Source organism: Chironomus tepperi, unplaced genomic scaffold, assembly GCF_022539635.2.
Source record: "Chironomus tepperi strain 1889 unplaced genomic scaffold, CSIRO-AGI_Ctep_v1 contig_257, whole genome shotgun sequence".
Taxonomy (NCBI): Eukaryota; Metazoa; Arthropoda; class Insecta; order Diptera; family Chironomidae; genus Chironomus; species Chironomus tepperi.
The window spans coordinates 788,584-813,477 of NW_027226379.1; the positions used below are offsets into that span (position 1 = coordinate 788,584).

Below are 24,894 nucleotides of genomic sequence, written 5' to 3' on the forward strand. Positions count from 1 at the left end.
ACATTAATAAATTCCAGGCTGAGAAACTAGGCGGTATCGGCGGTATTTATATGAAATACCGCGGTATTTGGCGGTATTTCCAATCACCAGTTGAAATCTTTTTAATTGACCGAGATCAAACCACAAAATCATACCAATCATCATCTCAATCCTTTGCCCCATCTAATATTAATAGCTCATCTCATTCACTGACAAAACACATTAATAAAGATTTTTTTTTCTTCTTTTTTTAAATACATCTCATCCCATTATTCCCCGGGTGTGTTTAGTAAATAGTGGAAAATTGCACACACAAAAAATTTTTGATCAAATTTAAGTAGCCATACTTACATTAATAAATTAATTCAATTAAAATGTGATTTATGAAATTAACGATGCGTTAAAACTTTGCGTAAATAATTCATAAATAAAAGCACTTAGATTTTTTGAAATAATATGACTAGTTGCTATCTTATTCACATTTATGGCTTATAGACTGAACACACCCGTTAATAATTATTTATGTTCCACATAATAAATCATCATACTGCTTTTTCTTCTCCTTATTTCCCATCACACGTTCTTTAAGAAAAAAAAATTATAAAGAATTAAAAGAAATTTCCTTTGCATCTTTCAATTTTGTGCAGAAATGCATTTAATACATATGTCATGTGATGTGTATGTATGAAGAAAACGAAGCAAATCTTGGCAAAATATGAGAAACGACATATCCGATATTAACTCATCAGCATTTAGTGTCCATTTAATTTTACTAATAGGATGAAATAGATTATTCACAATTATATCGTTTATGTCATTCGTATTGTTATTTTATTCATTCATTTTCTTGATATTTCTCTTCTTTTCTTGTGAATTTAGGAGAAGGTTTATTGGATATTTTACTTTTGAATGGTCTTTTGGTCAAGGGATGGATATTGGTTGGTGTTTTGGTATATTTGATTGACATATTAGTGATTTAAATACGAATTATAGCCTACATGATTTAAATTAGCTTTGTATAGCGTTGTGAAGCAGAGTAATAGTCACAAAGTGCTATGGCATCTAAACTTTCCTATATCAATTAGACAATCTAGGTTCGAATCTCAACTAAAGATTTAGATCTGGAAGATTTTCGAATCATAAAGATCTTGAAAATCTTTGATGCTTAAATTTTCTGAATAAAGGTTTATTATGCTGAATAGGTTCTTTAGTAGTTAAAAGCTGAATCCCCTAAACTTGAAATAGGATCTAAGATTTGGTTTTAGTGGAAAAAGGTTTGGAATAGGATCTAAGAATTTGTAGGATTTTGTAGAAAATTAGAGACAAAATATTGTAAATAAATACAGGATTTATTTGATTTTATTCGAACTCTTGTTCCAAAAACTGAAATTTGGGTGAACATCTACTTCTAAACCTCTACCTAAGGTCTAAGCTACATCTGCCTTGTAGATATATGCTAAGGCATCTGCCTTGTCGATATGCTTATGTCAGTATAAGCCAATCTCTTTTGTATAACAAACACTCTTAGGGAAGTAAGCTACAACCAAAACCGCACACGTCATGCATTTCAAGGCATTTCCAAATAAATTTGACAGCAGACAGGTTGCCCAAAACTGGGCTAGTTTGTACTCCAAATAAATTTGACAAACGAACCATACCAATGTCATATTCCTATATATGAGCTGTTATATGTAAGCTATTGAACTAATTCGCTATATTATGAGCAATAATCACCTATAGATCAACATACTTTAGTACCATCCACAATCCTAACCAAAAAACTATTCAAAAGATCTACCATCCCTTGACCATCCACATTAAAACATCTTCAACTCTATCATTATTCTCATCACATATGAAAAGATCGTTATGTTTATTTAATAGAAAATGAATTGTGTTGAGAAGAATTTTTTTTTGGCAATGAAAATTTTGTTCATCATATGTATCTGGGTTGGAGGTAATTTAAGATGGCCTTAATGCCATTTTTCCTTATCATATTTGTGTGTGCTCTTCTTTGGGTTCTCCTTAATATTCCATTAAATTATTTATTCATTCTATGTACAAATTATTGTCCTTATAAACATGAATGAATGAATGAGATTTGATGAATGTATAATTTTTTTATTTTGTGTGTGTTTCCTTTTTAGTATCTACGTATCTGTGACTTGTGTATATATAATTTATGTATAAGAAATACTATTTGCAAGGTCGTTGTTCGCATCCTCCATTGCGCACATTCGCATAAATTTTTATTTATATAAATTTTTTTTATCATTTCTCACATCAACATCGTTTTTTTGTGTTTCTTATGGCTATAAATAACTTTACATATACATATATATTTTAGGGGGGTCATTTGGAAATGATGTCTATTATCTTGGGGGGAGTCAAAAGGGATTAAGTGGCTTGGTGGCTTAGGAAGTTAAGCTTCTTGGCATAACCGAGGGAACATCTAGTTAACTCGTTGTTTTTAAAGATAGAATGGTTATACAAATGCATCAGCGCCCCGGGGTAATGTATAATTGTACATCAATGGGGTCCTGGTGTCCTGGTGGATTAGGTAGGCTTCTTCTTTTTAACCGAGGAAAAAGCTGGTTTTACTCTCGTTGCTTTTTTAAAATTGAATTACTATACAAAAAATACAGCGCCCCGGGGCAATGTCTAATTGTACACCCATTGCAGGGCTTATCGGATTAGGTAGGCTTCTTGACAAATCCGGGAGAAAAGATTAGCTTAGTTTTGTTGCTTTTAAAGATAGAGTTGCTATATAAAATGCTAAAGCGCCCCGGAGTAATGCCTAATCTTACACCATTGGAGACCTTAGTGGATTTGGTAAGCTTTAAGGATTTGGTAGACAAATCCGGGAAGAAATTTTGGTTTACTCTAGTAGTTTTTAAATATAGAATTGTTATACAAAATGTTATAGCGCCCCGAGGTAATGCCCAATTTTACACCATTTTTCGGTCTTGATGAGCATGTTTTTTAATTATTTCTAGATCTCATCGTCACAGCGTATGCGTAGCCACGCTTATTTATTAGAATCATAACCAAATAACATGGTTTAGAGTCATTCAATTCAGTTCCCCCATGTCAACCCAGCCATCATGTATAAATCATTCAAACGTGAACCTATCATGGCCACAAGAACAAAATTTGGCTTCCAAACATTGAATTTCAATAATAGACATCATTTCCGCACAATTCTCCCACTAATTTCTTCACATATTATCCTTAATATCGTCCCTTTAGCACATCAACATTAACATTATTATTATCCTTAAACTGACTAAAATAATTTTGATAATTATTAAATGAAAAGTGCATAAGCATATTCCAAAACATTGTCATATCATTTGATGTATATAATGGTTTATTAAAACCACTAAGTAATGACTGTAATGGATGCGGCAGTTCATGACTACTTGAATTCATAATTTTTACGTCATCATCGCTCATGCTCCTCGTCTCAACGTCATCATTTATATTTTTCTTATTCTTCAAACTTAAATCTAATACATACATTTGTTCTGTCTCGTGTGATGGTGTCTGTTGATGTGACTGTTGTGACTGTTCCATTAGACGATAATGCTGATGATTTTGATGATGATTAGTCTCATGTTCAACTGATGTTTTTATTGTAAATGACTGATGACGATGATTAATGGGTAAATGTAAGTTTGACTGTTGTCCTTCTTGTTGTTCCATTTGTCCTCGAATGTTACGTCGTGTTCGTGATTTGATTGGCATATTTGGATTCATTGATCTACATTTTTTACTTGACATGTGCGATGAGAATGTGCCTGAATGTGAGAAACGTTTGCCGCAACTTGGACAACCTATATGGATGGACAATCAAAAATTATATAATTTAGTATGCGGATACTTTACTTAATAAGCATAAATACTTACAGAATGGCTTTTCACCACTGTGAATGCGCTATAATAAAATAAAAAAAAGTCATTGAAATTTTTTGCATCAATCATCAAAATTCACATCAACCTTACCAAATGCTCCTTCAAATGATGCTTAAATTTAAATGCCTTTCCACATTCCTCGCATTTAAAACGCCTCAAATCTGTCGATTGATCGTGTGAAATCATGTGACGCTGTAGGCGATAAACATTTGCAAATAATTTATTGCAAATTTTACACTGTAAAGTAAATTGAAGAAGAAAATAATCATAAATGACATGATGAATACTTTTTCGCATGCGAAATGAGATGCAAGGAGAAAAAAATCTTTGATGTAATTTTTTATGTATGAAGAGTTTTGGATTGAGTGACACTCAGAGTCAGATTTTATGAGTATGCGGTTATACTGATTAATGATTTGTGAGATAATTTGGGGCAATTGTGAAGTGGGTAAGTGATTTAGGTTTAGAGAGCTTCATACTGCTTTACACTAACTCTGAGAATTCGAGTTCAAATCCTTAATAAAGTAAAATGACTATTTTGGGACTTTTAAGCACTTAGAAGTGAAAGGAACAAGATTTATTGAGGTTATAAGGCAGAATTCACAGTCCAACATAGACAGTTGACTATATAAAAACCGATCCGACTCTTTAATTTGTCATTTAAACCTGCATTTAACCAAATACAGCTAATTTCCAGAGTTTCCCTTATTCCTTACTTCTCTGGACATATGGATCAATTATATTTCATTAGAATCTGTAAAATGGCACCAAATGGTGACTCTATAGATGAATTATGCTTGTTAACTACAGATATCAAGTCCCAACACTGTCTAAAATATGCCAAGATATTTTATGTTTTTTAAAGTAATGATCAGAAACCTTAATGAGATTTGCAGCATCCGGGCTATTTTTCCGAATACACAAATAGTATGCTCATGAATATGCTCACAAAACTGAGTGTACTCAACTAAATTGATTTGAGTAACAGTCACTTCGGTACATAATTATTGCAACACCGATCTGATCATTTCGAATCATAAATCATTGAGTATGCTGAAGGCAATGTCTGAATTGATTGAGTATAGGTTTGAGCGAGAAATCTGGCGAATCCTCCCTCGTAAATCCCATTTACGCGCAGCTAGCGTCTATAATCTTTGTCTGCTCATTTAGGATCTGTGTGTTTTTGGACTAAAAGCACCAAAACGTTCAACAAAATTCCACTTTTAAGCAGGTCTAAAAGCTGACTTGGATTTTGCATAAAAATACCGACTTAATTTGGTTTGACTTCATACAAAATTCGAGTCAAATCAAGCTTTGTTTTTAATGAAATTCACGTCCATACCTAGCTAAACATACTCAAATCATCCCTAAATCTGCATCCAACTTGCCCCTCACCTTCAATTTCTTCCCTTCAAAAATCTCATCCAATTTTATTTATTTTTACTTCTATCCAAACATATAAAAAAAAATCTAAAACGTCCCATCATCTTGACGTGCAAAGCCAGAGGCAATGATCAGAGGTGGTCATTGGAAATATATTGAGATGTAAAAAAGAAATGAATTTGAGGGCCTTATCACAATTTTATGCGTACTGCCTCATACATATGTTAAAAAAACATTTTTGTAAGGAAAGGGACAGCAGCCGATACAGTCGGTGTGTCATCTGAACATAAAAATGAAAATTTCAAATATAAGGACATCCAAAAATATGTGAAACATTAAAGTTTATGGCCCAACAATATTATTTCATATGCATGTGTCTCACTCATATCATTCCTATATGGACATGGCATAAGGGATGACAGAAGTAATATTGAGTGGACCGTCTTTTATTTTTCATATTCAAGAACCCAAGATTGTCTTCTTTTTTACGTTTTTATCGATTTTCCTTCAGAAAATACGGCAAAAAACATTGAGGAATGGAATGAGTAAGGATGGGTAAAAAAAAAGTTTTTCACTCCACTTGACCCCCTCGAGCAACATCCACACACTTTATGAAATATACAGCGATTCATTTTCCCATGAATTTTCATACTTTTTTGTCTATTTCCATTATTTACTTTTATTAAATTTTTTCTGTTGAATGCAAAACATGGTTCAAGGTTCTCTTACGGATTCCTTCTTTTTATTCTTATTTATCCTATACAAAATATAAAAAGTTTTTCTTATGAGACAGAATAAAAAAGGATAAAATCAACGCAATATTGTTTACATACGAACAGCAGACAAAAAGTTCATTAGCTTCTTTTATAAAATCGAATTTCTTGTTTTTTTTTGCGCTGAATCTTCAGTTGCTGCTGTATTATTTTAAAGATTTAAATTGGATTAGATTGGAGAAAAAAGGGGGAAAGAATCGAGGGTTGGAAGTATTGCACCTTGATGAGCAATTGTGAAATTGGATTATATGTAGATTGGAAAGGATTATGTTTCATTGGAAGGATAATCGACGGCTTTTTACTGGATGAGAAGGTATTGAAGGGTTTTGAGTCAGAGATAATATGGATTTTGAAAGGATTTAAGGTAATGTTGTCCAAACTTTGTTGTGCCAAGGTACACCTGGTGGTATAAATACGAACATCAATCGATTCATGGCCTTTTTAATAAAATTCGGCACACTTTAGGTCATGATTTTAACATTGCTTTAAATTGAACCATTTTGATTATTTGAAGACATTTAAGCCAAAAACTGAAGGCTTTATGTATCTAAAGCTCATGAAATAAAACTGAACCTAATAGTTCGGTCCTTGGTAATTACTATGTGTAGATATGGAAGATTTAGAGTTATAGCTCTGTAACTTGGTGGCAAGCGATTAAATCAGTTTTGATGACAACTGATATGTAAACCTGACTAGCACAGAGAATAAATTTCATTTTTACCGTAGAAATTGCTCAAAATCAGTCGTCAAAGAGCTAGATAGGCACCCTCACGTCTTATAATCAACGCGTAGACAAAACGCGATAAAATTTTGTTGAAGATGACGCTGTTTTCAAAATGGTACGCGAATTCCCGGGAACGGGATTTCACGATTCCCGAAATTTCACGCTGGAATCCCTATATATATTGACGCAAGCCGTTCAGATCGATTGAGTTTTCATCTTTTTTGCCAAAAATAAATCCTTAGAAACAATATTTTCAGCATTGCGAATTCCATTAATTGCAGTTTACTGCTAAACCAGCGAAGATTTTACTTTATAACGTTATGTTTGGTACAAATTCAAAGCAAGGTAGATTTGGCCCTAAAAGTCATTTTTAATGCAATATATCTTCAATATATAAACCAAAAGATTAAGGTTGGAGTCAAAAATTGATTTTCTTAATCTACTTAATTATTAAGTCAAGACAAGTAACTAGTAAAAACTTAAAAAATCCCAATTTCCAATCCTTGCACCAAAAACAATTCAAATAGAAAAATCCCTCCATGAGAAAAAGTAACACAAAGAACGAGTTTAATTGCAGAGTATTGAAATAAAGTTGTGGAATTTTTTTACTACTTTTAATTCCCATATTTTTCAAACAGCATAACACATAAAGTAAAAAGAAAACTTTTTGTACTTAATTCATGAATATTCAACGAAGTGGTAAAAGATGCACGGCAAGATAAGAAGAAAAATTTAATTCCTTTACCACTTTGAGATTTAATTGAAAAATTTTCTTTTTTTCTCCATTGCATTTTAAAAAAAATTTAATTAAATTTCCTCAATAAAGCACAGCGGACTTTAAAGAAAAAAAAGGAAGGCGAAACTCACCATCGTTGCATTTGAAATGTGCATAAGTTCATGCTTCTCCAGCAAATCTCGTGTAAGAAATGACGAGGTACAATGAGAGCATGCGTGACCATAACCACTATACATATTATTATTTAAATTATTTGGTGAGCTACTTGAAGAACGCCCATCACCGCTATCGTGTGATATACCTGATGCCGGTGATGATGATGATGCTAATGATGCTGTGTATGACGATAGGTTGAGTATTGATTGTGGATGAGTTAAATTTTCATCGTGATGGAATGATAGTAATTTTGATGGTGACATCCTTCTTTGGTATGACGTCAATGTCCTCTCACAGTTGATTATTATGACGTATGTTAAGTTCTTCTATGCCTTATCAAGTGTAGGCAGTGAGGAAAAAATTATCGATTTTCTGCTCGACTTCTTCTTCTCGTTCGCAAATTCAATAAAGTCGACAGCAACAACAATGATATTGTGTAATAGAAAAATGAAAATTGAGTCTGTAAAGGAATAAGAAGCAACAATCAGTATAAAAATTAATGGTGATGTATTTGATGTAATTTAATTATTTTTTCTTTCATTGCAGTGAATTCGAATTGAAGTGCTTTACTCAATGTGATGAATGCAAATAAAAAATGGGGAAATTAAAACATGTGAGATGATGTGCAAGTGACTGCCAGATGCATTTGATTACAGGTTTTTTATTCTCACTCTCGTGAAGATGATGATTATTATTGAGGAGGAAAAGAAGGAAGGAAATTAAATTTTGATTTTATTTGGTTGCTATATGGATTTATTTAGGCTGAGAACTTAGGGAATTTAGCGTGTTTTGAAGATTTTTGGGTAGGTTTTAGATTTTAACTTCTTAAAAAGCTTCAATAGTTTGTCTAAATTAAAGATATTAGATGAATTTTAGAAGCACGCAAGCAGAGTTGAGACGACTCCTTTGGAATCGGACTCCGTTTGAATTCCAAATCTACCGGAAAAATTAAAGTCCGTTTTAAGTCGTACTCTAAAGGAAACCCCAACTGGAATAGGACACCAAAATGTAGTCCTGTCAACTCTGCGTCAAAGTTATTATTATACTTTCCCTTATCCACGCGGAAGTTTGTTTTACATAAATCGGTTAAGCAATTTGGTTTCTTGTTGAACAACCATGCCTGCCTGGAGCCGTTTTTTGGACAAACAGCCGACTTATGCTATTCAGGTTTTGTGTTTGTCATTGTCAACTAACAAATGCGCTACGTATTGTTTTATGAATGTAAGATATGAATGTAAGACGATTAATAATTCTAGGTTAGGAAAGACAGGGAAAACCCCCACTTTATCACCAACTTCACTGCAATTCCAACAAATTCTTGAAAAATTCGAAACATCAATATTCAAAAGAATATCTCAAAAATTAATGAACATCCAACAAACAACTCATCAACACCAAGACTAATTAGTTACAAAAAAGTAAAAAGTTCTTCATTAATCATCCCAACCTTCCACGAATTAGCTCTCAATAAGTAGAAAATCGCGTCAAAATATGGAAATATCAAATTAAAATATTTTTAGAGAATGAAAACCGAAACTTTTTTTTCTAAAAATATTTTCTTCGCGTGATTTATTGCCATGAACTTGATTACGAATGAATTTAGCATGTATATATTTCGAGAGTGGAACTATGGATATTCATGAAAATCTGGCAGATTTAGTAGTTCCATGAATCATTTTTTCTTGAGAAAACACACATTGAGGAAAAATTATTAAAAAATTAATTTTTGGAATTAAAAAATCTCTTGAAATATTTTCCATATCAGCACATTAATCTTTAGCATTTTAATCATTGCCAGTTAATAATTTCGTTGTCGGCATTGCACACGGAAACAAAAAAAGTAATAATCATTTTTAAATGGCATCAAAAATACACATCGTTACCGCTGTGTATGGCTTTTTAAAATTAGTTTTACGATTGTTTTTATAAATAAATTTTTCTTTTTCCGCCGTGCGCTAAATGGATGCTGTCATCAGGTAACATTCACGAGAAATCATTTCTTTTTTCCAACTCACTTTCTCATTTTCATTTCACGTTTTTTTTTTTTTTAATTCATTTCTCATTTTATATATTGTGTATACATTTAATTTTGACTCACACACATCGTTTTTCACGCATTATCTTGATTGTGGAGAAAGATGATCATGAGCTAGAGATTTTCTGTTTGTCCATTTGTTCGGTTGTCCGTCAAACTGTTCTACAGTTTTTTTCGTTAGTCCGTCAACCTGTCCGACCATCAGTCAATCGGACAGTTTGTCCTTCAATTTGTTCAACTCAGTATGTCCGTCAATCTGTTCGCAAGTCTGTCCGCCAATCTGTCCGACTCAGTTTTTCCGTCAGTCTGTCCGACTCAGTCTGTTCGTCATTCTGTCTGCAGTCTTTCAGTTAAGTTGTCCGTCAGTTTTTCCGCTAGTCTGTCCGGCAGTCTATCCGTCGGTTTGTCCGTCAGTCTGCCAGACTCAGTTTTTCCGTCAGTTTGTCAGTCTGTTCTTTAGCTAGTGCGACTCAGTTTGTCCGACAATATATTCATTTCTGATTAGTCTGACAGTTTGTCCGACTCAGATTGTCGGTCGATCTGTCCGACTCAGACTGTCCGTCGGTCTATCCGTCAGTTTGTCCAACTTAGACTGGCCGTAGGTCTGTCCGTCGGTCTGTCGGACTAAAACTGTTTGTCAATATGTCCGACTCAGACAGTCCGATTCAATTTGCCCGAAAGTTTGTCCGTCATTCTGTCAATTTTTCGTAATTTTATCAGTATGTCCGTCAAACTGTCCGACAGTCTGCCCATTTTTCATTACTCCTTCAATCCGACCATCAATCTGTCCGTCGGCCTCGTGTTCGAGATTCAAAAAGCAAGAATTCTCTCAATAAATATCTTCAAAACACATTAATATCTTATATCCAATTAAAATGCACTCTCTACCCACATACACTCAATAATTTCCTTCCTTTATCTGTCTCCCGTGCTATAAATACAATATATTGTATTTGATATTTTGATAAAATAGAAATAATATATGGGTTGGAGGTAAAAATGCACAATTTAAACGATATGTATTAAAATCACAAATGTTTACATTACAATGATGCTCTATTTACACAGAAAGAATTTTAAAACGCGGAGTGAAATTTTCACTCTACACATTTCGATTTCATTGTAATCGCAAATCGTAATATTGAATCAATTTCAATCTTGTTTTATATGAAATAAAATTAAATAAAAATTCCATTCAATTTGTTTTGGAATTTTTCTCTCATTTGACTTGATTGTTAAGGTGTCGATTCTAAAAGGGGAGCGAAGAAATTTCATTTTTATTTAAATGAGGAATATATTTAAAGTCTATACAGTGCATATGTCAGATCTGATTTGGAAGATAAAAATTTGCAGAAATTTATTGACTTGAATAATTTTTTACTTTGTGGGTGTGTGTAGAGATGTGGGAAGTAAGGTGAATGAGCTTAGCTTAAGTCAATCATATGTCAAATAATTGATAATGTTTATAAATTTTTAAGGTTTTGATCTAGATTTCGGATTACTTTTTATGAATGTTTATGATTTTAGTGGAATTTGTTTATTATTGATAGACGATGAGTCTAATGGTGGTGGTATTTGGATGTACTAATAGATTATTTTGGGAGTTCTAACTACAATGTTGCCAAGTGTATTGTGTAGCCATGCATACTTCACTAGTGGGTCCAATTGTCCACCTTATAGTAGCTTTTAAAGACAGATTAGTGAATAACACAGACACAAGTCGGAATTGGCATCAATTTAAACGTAAACTAGACCCAAATTGGATTCTAATAGAACACCTTGTTGGCTCTTTGCGTGTGTTATTAATTTTTTGGGAGCAATGTGCCTTGGGGGAATATAAATATTAGTTCTTGCTAACATTTTCTCGATTATACCTTAGTTATTTCCTCCAGTTTGTAAGATTAACGTATAATATGCCCAGGGGAAATACTTCTAACAGACACATATCCAATAAATCAGCATCTAGCAAATCAACTTTCCAAATGGCCCTTCCTGAGCGTCACAATGCGGTGAAATGAATTTTAGTATTAAAATGGATCGAAATCAACCGTCATTTTGCTTTTAGAGCAACTTCGTATTTAATTGGTAATACATTGACACTTCTGAATGGTAAATCAGCAGTCATTGTGTCGTCAGGACAGCTGTTTGCCTTAGCATCAATACGATGACTCAAGACAAGTCTAAGTGAACAGCAAAGCTAGAAGTAGACTTTGATTTTGTATGGAAAACTCTGTTTGAGTCGATTTGAGTTGAATCGACTCCATTTAGAATCTGATTCGACTTCAAGCTCTAGCAAATCACATTGTGCTGCTCGGGCTTTTCCATGACACCATTCCCAAACACCAAATATATCAACTAAATTATCCATTTAATGTCAAAATAAATTCACATCCTCACAACTGCAAAATATCTCAAATTTATTGACATCTTCAATCAAATTTTGTAATGACAACTTAAAAACCCAACAAAAAAAAAATTACCTCAAAAATTAACTCACATTTTTTATCAACCTGCTTTATTTTGACATCAAAAATTGCTCACCGTAAAATTTAATATTATTTATGTCCAATGTGGGATTAATTTTTTTATTAAAAAATAAATGAAAATCCACCGGTAAGAAAATATTCATCTTGAGTGAATTATGAGCCTTATTTCGCAAATATTTGTATTGAGAAGCTCGCTTATGAGTAGCAAAATAATTAATGTATGAATGCACAGCATGAAATGCTTAGGTTTATTATATGGATTTGAAAATTATAGGAATTGTTTATTAAAGGATTGTGATGAAATATTTGAACTAATTATATATAATTAATTTTAATGAACTCAATTGACATAAAATATTTTGTGATTAATTGAGATTGTAGAGTTGTTGAGGTGGATTTTGTAGGGATATTGTAGGCATTGGGGAAGCTAGGGAAGTGATAAGGGGTAATTATATGTCAAATATTAATTATTAAACTTTAAAAACCAAGATAGTTTAAATTTTGAATTTAATGAAGTATTGAAGAAGATGTTGAGGATGCTACTTGATACCTTACCACACCCAACTTCTCAGGAGCAAATCTAGAGTGACGAGAGGGGGGGGTGGTGGATGGGTGTTGCTTGCATGAATCAGAAGTATTTTATTGGGGTTTGAGTCTTTTGTTGGAACAATCAAAAAAAATTGAAGAATTATTCCAAAAAAAAGGGGAAGGAGATTTTGAACAAGACCCTGCAACCCTCCCGATTCTCTTTTTACCTTTTGGATACTCCTCCTGACTTTAAAGCAGTGATGGACAACCTTTTATTATTCATGACACCTTTACATAATAAGCCTCGTTCAAAACCTCACACGACGTCTAGTTCATGACATTTCAAAAAATGTTGGCAGTACACTAATGTGCAGTGGCACACAGGTTGCCCAACTCTCCCTTAAAGTATCAAATTGATCATTTAATCATACTATAATTAGAAATATTAACACATAATTAATGAAATTTCCAATTTAAAATCACTTCCCAATTCACTAGCTATACAGCAAATTGTCTCTACATCCATGCCTAATATCCAGCTCCAAAATACAAAACCCAACATCCTTATCATCCAAACGTCACACACCCCAAAAAGCCACCAAACGTAAAAAATCCGTTCAATAAAAAATCATTAAATTTTCATTACATCTAAAATAACTTATCACCTATCCATACATAAGCAGCAAGCTCAAATTTTTCGCAATCTAAATGACAATAGAAAAGCATAAAAGCAGCCTCGCATAAATTCGATAATTAATTTATTAGTTTATTGAATTAATAGCTGAAGCAATAATTCTTTATATATACAATCATGTAGTAATTTTTTTATGCATGTATTCCTCATTGTTTGTGCTATTGTATGTTTAAGTGATATAAACAAATTCGCGCACATTCTCCTTTCACACTTCGGGGTTAATGGAAATTTCAATAAACCCATAATTTTTCATTCGCTCATACTCTCTAAATTATAGCTTGTGTTATTGTTGCTACTCTTTCATTCCATTTGAATTCGTTGTTTTCTTTCTCATTCTTGTGGCGCTTATGTGAGATGAGGAATGAAAATGATTTTTAATTCTTTTTTTTTGTGTGGAAAGTTGATGAGATTTGTGTTGCTAAGACGCATTGTGAGATTGAGTTTTTGTTGCTTGGGAATATCATATGGCTGTGATTGATTTGTTATGATATGAGGCGATTGTTTGATTAAATCAATAAGGTCATTGTGATAGAGCTGAAAGAAATAAGATGAAATGAAGTCCATACATGATAGGGTTGGGCAAATATTCGAATATATTCGAATATATTCGCATATGAACAAAAAAATATTCGAATATATTCGAATGCATATTCGAATATGCATTATTCAAAAAAAATTCGGTTGCATTTGATTTATTCAAAGAGTAATTTCTTATCGCATTTGTGTATTAATTTTACAAAAGTTGGTCAATATCCTTTTTTTGCTTATTTTTCGAGAAGCAAATGTTTAGTTAATTTTGTTAAAACATGTATCTATGACTCGGAATAATGCTTATGAAAGAATGATGAGGCATTAATGCGATTTTTTAAGTTCTAATTTTTTACCTAAAATAAGCTGGAAATTTTTGATGAACTTTTGTGAAATTACATACTTCACAAATGTAATTGAAATTACTCTTTGAAGTCATTGTTGAATTTTTTGAATAATGCATATTCGAATATGCATTCGAATATATTCGCATAAAATATTCGAATATTTGTATTCGAATATATTCGAATACGATTCTGCCCAACCCTAATACATGATAATGTAGTCTTTTGTTCAGTGGTGAGCAACCTATGTGCCTCTAAAAAACGCTTTTAATGTCATGAATTGTGTCCCGTGTACAATTGTGGTTGAGGCTTAATGTCAAGTTGTGCTGCGAAGAATTAAAGGATGCCTTCCACTGCTCTAGTTTGTTGTTTCGTCACCGCATTGATGTCAAGGAATAGTAGTACCCTAACAGAATCATGATGATTATTTTTGGTCTATTTTGATGACTAAAACCAAATTTTGTCTCAAAATTGTGTAATTGAAGCTGTTGTTAGAAATATTGCTGCTTTAAGGATCTGGCAACAGGCAAATAATTCTATGTATTGAGGGATAATAATTTCTTAGACAATTTTAAACATTATTGCAATAAAATTAGTAATTTCTTTTCCATTTTTTTCCTGAAAATATTATTAATAAAGTCCGTTCATGCACAAAATTGATGCAATTGAATGTTTGAGAATTTTTGTCTCGAAAACTAGCAAAATTGAAGAATTGGTTCCAAAAAAGAACACGAACCTTAATCCCAAATGATTCTTGGATACGCAACTAGGTAGCTTGTTTCGGGTGTTCTCTAGAAGAATCTTCAGTCATAGTCGATCCGCATAGCCAACGATACATGTATATAAATAAAAACTATATTCCTGAATAACATGTTTAGTCGCTATGGCCAACCTACATCACCATGTCGACGACAAAATGTGAGAATGCTCTAACGATACTCTTATGGCTATTTATGATGACAGTCATCCTTTAAACTAAGCGTACAAACAGTCAAATTGACTAAATAGACTTAAACTGGCAAAATCCAAGTAGTAGTCAATCATCAAGCATCATCTAAGAAGGAAATGAGTCAATAATTGATCTGTACAGCCAGAAATTCAAGTAGTATAGCAATCATAGCATATTCCTAGTCCTCAACTTTCATTTAGTCAGAATTTTCAAATTTTCCGAACTCAAAATTCAATTTTTTATATTTTTTTGCAGAAATTACCCCAAAAACTCCCAAAATGAACATCAATCCTCCCCCTTACCACCAACAAATCAAGCTAAACAAAAATAATAATTTTAATGAAAATTTTTGCAATAACAATCACCGAGATTGTTCACCATGAATTCTCATCATAAGAAGCAATTTGAGTTCAATGATTCCTTTCAAATTCATTCGGCATAGCAGCCAAAAGCAAGCAGCCAAAAAAAGGGAGAGGAAATAAAAGTTATTGACAATATCATCATGATTATTATTGTTATTCATCTTCACTCCCTTTTCCTTTATACAGCAAAAAGTGTTGAGATTGGTTAATGTAATTAATCCACATGCACATAACAATTTCAATTAGCTCATGAAACCCTCCCCGTCCTTACAGTCAATAAAATCCCTAAATTTTTGTATTTTTATCGCTTACGCTTGATGTAACCGCAACCGAAATAAGAGAAAGAATCCCCAAATACGCGAAATTGTTGGAATTAAAATTTCCTTTTTTTTTATTTCCGACAATAAAAAGGTTTAACGAAGTATGCACTCAAAAGCCGCTTAGTTCTATTCAGAAAAGGTGTTTTAAATGCCATAATTGGATTAGCTGTACTGTCTCACCATCCTCGAGTAAATACCCCATCCATATACACATATCTGCTGTGTTACAACACAAGCCAGCAGTGCCAGTGAGGAACGGCAAGCTCTTATTTTTTAACACAAATTATCAATGCTTCTGTGAATTTCAATGGAAGTTCTAGCAACCATGGATGAAACATTAAAAAAGCAACAGCAAAAAGGAATGCGAAAATTGGCTGTGAAGTGAAATTGTGTGGCATGCAAAATGCGCGAACTGGAAATTTTCTCATTCCTTGTAAAATTTATTTGAAAAGAGAATTTTTTGTGAACAGTAATAAATGCACAGGCATAGGAATGAAAGGAAGACAATTTTTTTTATTTGAGGAATTCGCTAAAGTTTATTTATTTTAAATTTTTTTAAGACAGGAAAAAGTTTTGAGAAGCAAAAAAAAAGAGTTTTATGGATGTGGATTGAGAGAGATGAGGAAGCACTTTGGGTTGGTAATTGAGGTTAAGTTTGTGAATCTGAGGATTTTATGATTTATATGTGACGTGATTCTAGCTTAGCAATAACGTACAGATGCACCTAGACCTATTTCTATACTTTAACCTCACTTCCCTGCTTCAATTCAAATTTTCAATGCTATTGGCCCGAAAAGTCATTAACTGGGTAATGTCCTTACCGTCAACTAGTTATAAGGTACACAATATATGGGATAAATTAGCTCACAAAACGATAAATTGGTATTTTTAAGTCTCGAATCCAACGTAGCTAGTATGCAGTAATAATGTTTGAGTACCCTACCCTAACGTGCAAAGAGCATACTCTAAAGAGCTAGCTCTCCTTAAATATACTAATTGAGCTTGCTCACCTCACCCTGCTCTTAAAAGAACGTTCTTAAGGAAACTTGGTGAAAAACAGTAAATCATGAAATTCAATCAATACGGACATGAAATTTGTACAAACTAGGTGACAAAGCCAGCAATAGAGTCAGTTAGAAGGTCTTTTGTTGTAACTAGGGTTGGGCAGAATCGAATATATTCGAATATTTGCCCAATCCTATTTGTAACTTAACCTACAATTAGCAACATATCCCTAACAGGCAAAGTGTCAGCTTTTAGGTAAAAGATTTGTCTTTATGTACCATGAAAACATGACCATTGCCGGTTAAGGATCGTTACAGACTGTAATTAACAGTAGGTCATCAAGTAAGCTTCAAGGCAAATTAACTTACAATATTGTATCTTTCTCGAGTGGACTGAAATACGTTAAACTAAACATCAACTGAATATTCATTTGCCATTGACTAGTTCTAAAGTATTATTGTCACACGGATTTGGTAAAACTATTCAATCTATATTATAAAATGCGCTTAAAGACAACCAATAAAAATCCTCCCTTTAACATATCCATTCTCAAACTCTTCCTCATCTCCAAAAGAATTTATATTGCACGACTTCTCAAAAATTAATTCACATCATTTTCCAGCACAAAGTAAAACAAAAATGTTATAAAAATGCTTATTGTCTTGCTGAAACATTCAGCAGTAATAGAACAAAAAAAGAATTCCTGTTAGACATGAATATTTACATACACATCCTAACAGCATCAAGGTACTTGTTCTCTTTATTTCTGTTTACTTCTTTAACTTTCAAGCGACTTCTAAAAAAGATCAAACACGAGTTGCTGAACAAAAAAAAACAAGAAAAAAAATGGAAGTAAGTAAGCAAGAAGAGGATAATGAAGTTCGTTTTAACGTCTAGATGATGCTTGTTTTGTTACATTAAACAAATGAACTTTTTTTTTTCAGTGCCAGGGAAAATAAATTCATATACAAATCTACTTTGATGTGAGTAGGAACAAGGAGGAGGAGGAGAGAAGCTATGTGAAATAATATTTGTACATCTTTTTCTTTGCAATAATTTTTTTTTATGACTTCCACTCCTTATTTAATAATTTTTTTTTTTTCAAACGTTAACATCAAATGGAATCAGCGTATTGTGGGAGGTTAAAAGTAAAGTAAGTAAGTATCTCATACTGAGATTTTTTTTCAATTTAAGTAATTGACAATATCCTTTAATTAATCACACACACTTAACGTTAAAACCTCAGATCGCAACCCCTATAGGTTGTATTGATGCTGCTTTTTCCTTTTTATTTAAATGAATGCACAATCATTGACTGTATGGCATTCATCCCTTACAGAAAATTTATAATTTCATCATAAATTCACCTCCCTCGCACATGTCATACTTTTTATTGTGTGTGGATTTTTGGAAATGGAAATGGAAATGAGGTTAGCATGTTGATGTAATGTCTGTTTGTCGGATTGATACATTTTGGAGGATTTGAGCAGTTTTAGGAATTGAAAATTAAATTTTGAATAATTTTTGACCGTTAATTTTTGAATATTTATTTTTAGAACATTGATATGGATCCGTTCACTTATTACGTTACGCAAAAAGCCAATTTCTAGACCAAAATCCTAGACCCCTTCTCCTAAAAAGCGAACTTAATAAGTGAACGGCCCCTATTCTGTCTGCCGACTTGCTGCTTTATCCAGAATTCTAGCATTTTTGGAAATTTGAAACATTTATTTTGAATACTGTTTGGCCGTTATTTTTCAAAATTTTTTGGTCGTTATTTGATAGTGTAGCCAACGATAGTTTGCGAACCGGTACATGACATAGAACATTTGCTACCGAATCTGGCTCTACGCGAGTGCCACATCGGTCTGTGTAAGGCTTTACGCCGTGTGTCTTGTGAGGAATTTAAATCTATTTTGACTGTTATTTTTCAAATCTATTTTAACCGTTATTTTTTGACTCTATGCACTCTCGAAGTCGACTTGCATTTTATAGGGAGTCGAGTTGACTGAAGTCGAATTTTAGATACCAAATCTGAGTAAATTTCGAGCTAAGTTTGAATAACATTTCAATTTCCAATAATTCATCACAAAGCGCCTTAGTCACTCAATTCCCACAAAATCCCTACTTTCCAGTCCATTTATACTTCTTCCTATTTTTTTCAATACATTATAGAGAGAAGTCAGTATCATACTGAATAATAACAACAACAATCAATTTAATAAATTTCACTACTAAAGATGTGTCATAATGCTTCACAATTGCTAGAGTAAATGTGGTAAACAAGAACATTCTTAATATACATATGACAGTATTAGTTTTTATTTCTACAAGAAATACATCTTATTGTGGGGTTTGCGATGGGATTATGAACTTACATTTGCATCAATTTACGTTCCTTATTTGATGTATTAGAAAGATTTTGTAGTAAAATTGAAAATTGTGAGGGAAAATTAATTTTGAGGATTTAAAATGAGTAGTTTTGAGAATTGTTAAGTGAATGTGATTGATATGGAGTAAGTAGGGACAAGTTGGAACGTCTGGAAGTGAATTTTATTGCAAAATTTTGAATAAATTTGATGAAAATTGAGGTTGAGAGTTTGAAATGATTTGATTCTTAACAATTATAGTTTAACTTGACTGGATCTTGATTAGGAACTGTTTAAGGTTGTCGACTTGGATTCGCAATTGATATTTATCAAAATAAAGCATGTTTAAAGCTCAAAACTCAAAATTTTGTCCGAAAATTCAACCAAAAAATCCTTAAGATTAATTTAAAATCCAATAAATTCCAATTTTCCCAAATTCCAATTCCATAAATCCTCATCCACACCTCAAGACCCTCCATCCACATCCATAAAAGTCAGTCACATCAATTTTCCCATAAATTCAACTCCACAAAAAAGAATTCCCGACTAGACAGTAAATTAATTTAACTAATAGATTTATTCAACATGTTTAAATTGCCTGAATATTTTTCTATGACTGAGAAGTGATCAACAGCCATATGTTTAACTTGATAGTCATTTATAAAAAACCTCATGATTACAGATCATTCAAAATTTATAAAAAAATTTAAATATTTAACTCAATTTAAAAAAAATGACATCACAATTTTTATTCTAAATTTTTTCATTTTTTTGTATACACAGTAGCAATATCCATTCATACATCTGTACACCGCATCCATCTCTCTGTACACCGCATCCATCTCTCTAAATACAAAAAATCATAAATCTCGTTCCTGTTTGCAATATAAAACTTTTTTTTTCCTTTTCATCTTTTGCCGAAAAAAAAAGTGTATAAAAAGTAATATTTTTCTGATGTGTTTTTATATTTTTCCTGTACCGGTCTCTTTTACTCTTTTCTCAACAAAAAAAGCAATGCTTAAAGTCTTTGTACTTGATTGAAAGTCATCAGCGCATTAGAATTTGATTAACAAATTAACGGTTAATTGGTTTTTGAAAATTAACGATTTGAATTTTTTAGAACAAAATTCCACGTGTTTTTTTGCATATTTAATTTTAAAATCATTAATTTAAGCATTTTACTTCATTTTAAGCTACTAAACTGATCAATAATCCAAATACTCAATGGCACAGACCTAATGCTTCAAATCCGAGCTCTCTACAATGTCTAATTCCTAAGATTCCACACCTCAACCAATCACCTAACCTCCCAGCCAATCAAAATGCAACAAATTCCACAATTTTCCTCAAAAACTCGCTAAAAACAGCAGAAATGAGCATGTGAAAAATAAAAACACACATAGAATTTCCATCCAAAGTCGGTCGAAAGAAGAAAGAGTTGTGATGAATAAAAAAAGATGAGAAACGACACAGGAACACGTCATAAAAAATATTTATTCATAAAAAACAAGAAGAGAACTGATGAAAAATATTAAAAAGTGAGTCGTCATCAGGATGTATGTGAATGTTTGATTATTAAATAACATCCCAGTAATATAAAGAAGGGAGAAAAATGTAATTACGAAAATTTTGTGAATGAAAAAAAAGGTCTCTGTTTTGTTGCAATGTACAGAGACTAGGTAGGGGAGGTATATGGAAGTTAGTAGGATTAAATTGCATAGAAGTTGATGAGGATTTTGGATGAAAAAGTCAAATTTAGTTAATAGAATGTTAGAGTTGACTTGGAATTCTGGATTTTAAGGTTTAGAATTATAGAATTTGTCATTGGATAGACAAAAGAGCTGCGAATTATCAAATTTGATTCTAAATTAGCTAAAATATGATATCAGGTTTCTTAAACTTTTGTCACAGAGCTGAAACAGATTTAGGCAGCAAAAGCGAAAGATTGACGAAATCAAGTCTATTTGATCATTGCTAATATCATTCAAGGCATTTACTTGAATATCACAATCACATCAACTCCTAACTTGTGCATTGAAAATCCAGCCGAAGACCGGATTGACTCGGATTTATTGCCAGATTTGACACAATGTTAGAATAACGCTGAATTATTCTGGATTTTGGATCAATTAACGAACTTGTGCTATTCAGGATTATTCGATCATTGCTTGTGTCATTCAGAGTACCTCTTTATCTTGCCGTGGACGTCGAACAACGTCGTTTTGCCGAAATAAATCATTGTTTCGTCTTATGAAAAATAAACCGTCCCTAAAACTTGACTAACTTCCCCTATCGCCACATATTGAAATGTTGCCACCACGGCGACGAGGTGGCAGTATACTTAGAACCAAGTGGCAGCCACTATTCAAATCCGGTTGTTTTTGCCAAGTGTGCCGATCGGGTTCATCTACATAGCTACACCAAGCACCCATCTTTAAAAATGTTACACCTGCCACACCTGACCATGATTCTGCATCAAAATATCAAAAATTGCAGCTAGATTAAATTCTTTTATGAATTTAGCATCATCAATGAACGATGAGCATTCATCAAAACTCCTAACTACCTCCCTAATCCACAGCAATAAGACTCTTATCATCTCATCGTACATCCAGAAGACAGAAATTAAATAAAAATCTCTCCACAATAAAAAAAGGGATTTTTACACATAAAAAAATATGAAAATGTCCATCTAATTAGTGTTAATAAAGTAAAAAAAGGATAGAAATCCTCAAAAAATTTTAGATTCAATTTAACATTTTTTTCTGAGGGTTGAAATGAATATTTTTTTAATTTAAAAACATTCACAACCCATTTTTTGCGAATCATCAAATCACTTTCACCCTTCCCTTGAGTCGTCGACCATAATCTAGTCATTTTAACCCCCATCAAATGGCTTTTCAGCACAAAACCACAATCACAATTCACTTAAAAAGTCATTTTTATTCTCAAAACTCCATCCATGAATTTATGACAGCCATCAATAAAATAAAAAAATAACATGCGGAATTTCCTCGATGTAGAATGAGAATGTTAAGGTAGAATTTTCCAAAAATAAACGCAATAAACACGAGTAAAAACGCACTTCCCTCAGTTTGTATTATGCACCGCATGTTGAAATTACTATGTGTGACTTTTTTTTATAGTAAATGAATGAATACAGCATCAATACAGCACAACGACAGTCATAAAAATAAATAAAATAGAATTTTTTTTCCCCCGGTGTGTTTAAAAAAAAAGGGAAAGTTGAATGAATCATCAATATAGATATTGGAAGTGACGCGGAGTCCGATGATGTTATATGCATACGATTACTCATCTCATAGTCATAGACTTGAAACAAAATTGCGTAAACAAAAAGAAAAATTGATTTTCAGAGGTGTGCAATTTATCAAACGAGACAAATTTGAGGAAAAAAAAATATTGACATAGATGAAAAATTTATTGAGACGGACTGAAACTGAACACCGCAAATGAAATGATGTGAATCGCGGTCGCACGCAGATGTGGAGTTGGGAATGTTTTGATTATTGAGATTTGAATGAATCTTAGCTCAAAGAGAATGATTTGAATTGTTTTTGATTTTTATATTGAATTTGGACGATTTTTATGTTCAAAATTTGATTAGACTCTTGCTTAGTTCCTAGTTCTGTTTAAAGGACAACTTCTTATGGCTTCTTATCTAATTTTACATAATGATTTCAACAATTTTAATGAATTGTTGTAGTTTGTGGTGAAATTTGATTGATTTAATTTGACTTCAGCTTTGATTAACAATTTTCCCCCTTAAAAATGTTTAAACTTAAATGTTTCAAGAGTATAAATACTGGATAAATACAGAAAGAAAGTATAAGTTGTTATACTCGAGTATTTTGAGATTTTCAGGAAATATGAGCACACTTTTCGGTAATATGATAATGAAAATTGAATTCCGGTTTAAAATCTTAGGAATTTGAAGACTTTAACGACAGAATTGTACCTAATTCTTTATTGTGATAGTATAATTTGACTTTGTATCAAGCTAGTCAATTTAAAAAAACTTAATTCACACTTTTAATCTACAATTATTGAAATTAATAATTTTATCTTTGTTTACTTTTTGTACTAAAACTTTAAACTTTAGAAATCTTTACTTTTAACAATTGGAAAACCAATAAATTTCAACCAAACAAAAAGACAGTTAATATTCTGTTGTATCGAATTAAACTAATATTGTGCAATTCTATAGAAAGTCTAATAAAGTTTGAAAGTCGACTTTTATTCATAAATCTGTTGCATTGATTGTTTAGCAATAAATAGCAATCAAAATCGGACATTATAAAGAAAATAAGTGCATTTTAATGGATTATAACTAGTTATTGTCAAGTTGATGACTAGTTACAGCATAATTTTGTTCAATCGGAATATTGTTGATATATATTTAATGCAACTTAATTCCTTTTGTTAATCTAGTTCAAAACTAACTTTTATTTACACAGTTTCTGTTTATTCTCCAATTCGACCAACTGCTTAGTATTGTCATCTGACGACTTAACATTTTGATTAATTGTCACATTAAAATAATTGAAATTTGTTAGAATGAATTGAAATTTACTTAATAATCTATTGAACTAATTTAGAAACTAACTAGTTTACCAGCTTAATGCACAACTAGACCTATTAACTCTAAAGTAAGCAATCTTAAAATTGAAAGTTCCAGAAAGCAATTATTCCTTAATTTTTAAAACAATCATTCAATTTAGAACTCTCAAATTCAAAAGAGTTGCAAAATATTGAAAATTGAATTTTCGAAACTCAAAACCGAATCAAAATATTGAAAATTCCCGTCCATCAAACTCAAATCCTACCCAAACACCATCCCCGAAGTCCACATCTGTCTCACGCAGTAGATAAAATAAAAGAATCAATCGGAACTAAGAAGAAAAAAAAAACATTTATTTTTTTTGTTCGTTTCACATAAATTATACAACACAAAGAATATTTATAAGATAGTGAAGTAAATCCACTTCAAACGCGTTGCTGCAAGCCAACATCAATTCATCACACAAGTTGTACAATATACTTACATTGTATTTCTCGAATGAAATTCTTTCACGACGAAAATTTTGCCACCAAAATACACAACAAACTTTTTTTTTAAATCTTTTTAAATTGTTTAAGGTATTTTTTTTTTTTGTAAATTTCACGTCACTCGGAACGGCTTTTTAAAATATTTTCAAAACCTGATTTATCTTCTCTTATCAATCAATTCTGTGTTTATATATTTATATCATGTTCAGCTTAAGTTTTTCAACATTTAATATCAAATTATTCACTTTATAATCTTTGCCTTGATTTTTTTTTATTTCTTTTTTAAATTTTCCTTGCGAATGAAAATTTCTTCAGCACATTTTTGCTGTCAAACGGCACAAAATACACTGAAACACATCAAACAAAAATAGATCCGGCTGCTGAAGAAATGAAAGAAAAGAAAACGATGAGTTAAAGAAGAAAAAAAAAGCAGGAAAAAAAGCAGTCACGAGAAAATTTGAGAGGAAAAACTCACGAGAGTTCGGGAAAAATCATAATGATCAGCATCTCTAGCCGAGAGAGAAATTGTAGTGGGGAT

General features: G+C 32.1%; 1 protein-coding gene across 1 annotated transcript; it reads right to left on the bottom strand.

Moving 5' to 3' along the window:
• Positions 1 to 1,655: 1,655 nt before the first annotated feature.
• LOC139091599 (zinc finger and SCAN domain-containing protein 12-like) lies at positions 1,656 to 24,678 on the bottom strand. Its single transcript, XM_070641745.1, has 5 exons — positions 24,353 to 24,678; positions 7,642 to 8,126; positions 3,985 to 4,131; positions 3,889 to 3,916; positions 1,656 to 3,815 (listed from the first exon to the last, which is right to left on the bottom strand). The coding sequence occupies exons 2-5, from the start codon at positions 7,927 to 7,929 to the stop codon at positions 3,211 to 3,213; spliced, it is 1,068 nt and encodes a 355-aa protein (XP_070497846.1). The 5' UTR covers positions 7,930 to 8,126; positions 24,353 to 24,678; the 3' UTR covers positions 1,656 to 3,210.
• Between the last annotated feature and the right edge of the window lie 216 nt (positions 24,679 to 24,894).

What these genes read in the sequence shown, in the direction of transcription:
- LOC139091599 (XM_070641745.1), bottom strand. Translation starts at nt 7,929, where the DNA reads ATGTCACCATCAAAATTACTATCATTCCATCACGATGAAAATTTAACT. An exon ending in ACATTTCAAATGCAACGATG is followed by an intron (nt 4,132 to 7,641) that starts GTGAGTTTCGCC and finishes TTTACTTTACAG; the next exon opens with TGTAAAATTTGCAATAAATT. An exon ending in CAGTGGTGAAAAGCCATTCT is followed by an intron (nt 3,816 to 3,888) that starts GTAAGTATTTAT and finishes CCATCCATATAG; the next exon opens with GTTGTCCAAGTTGCGGCAAA.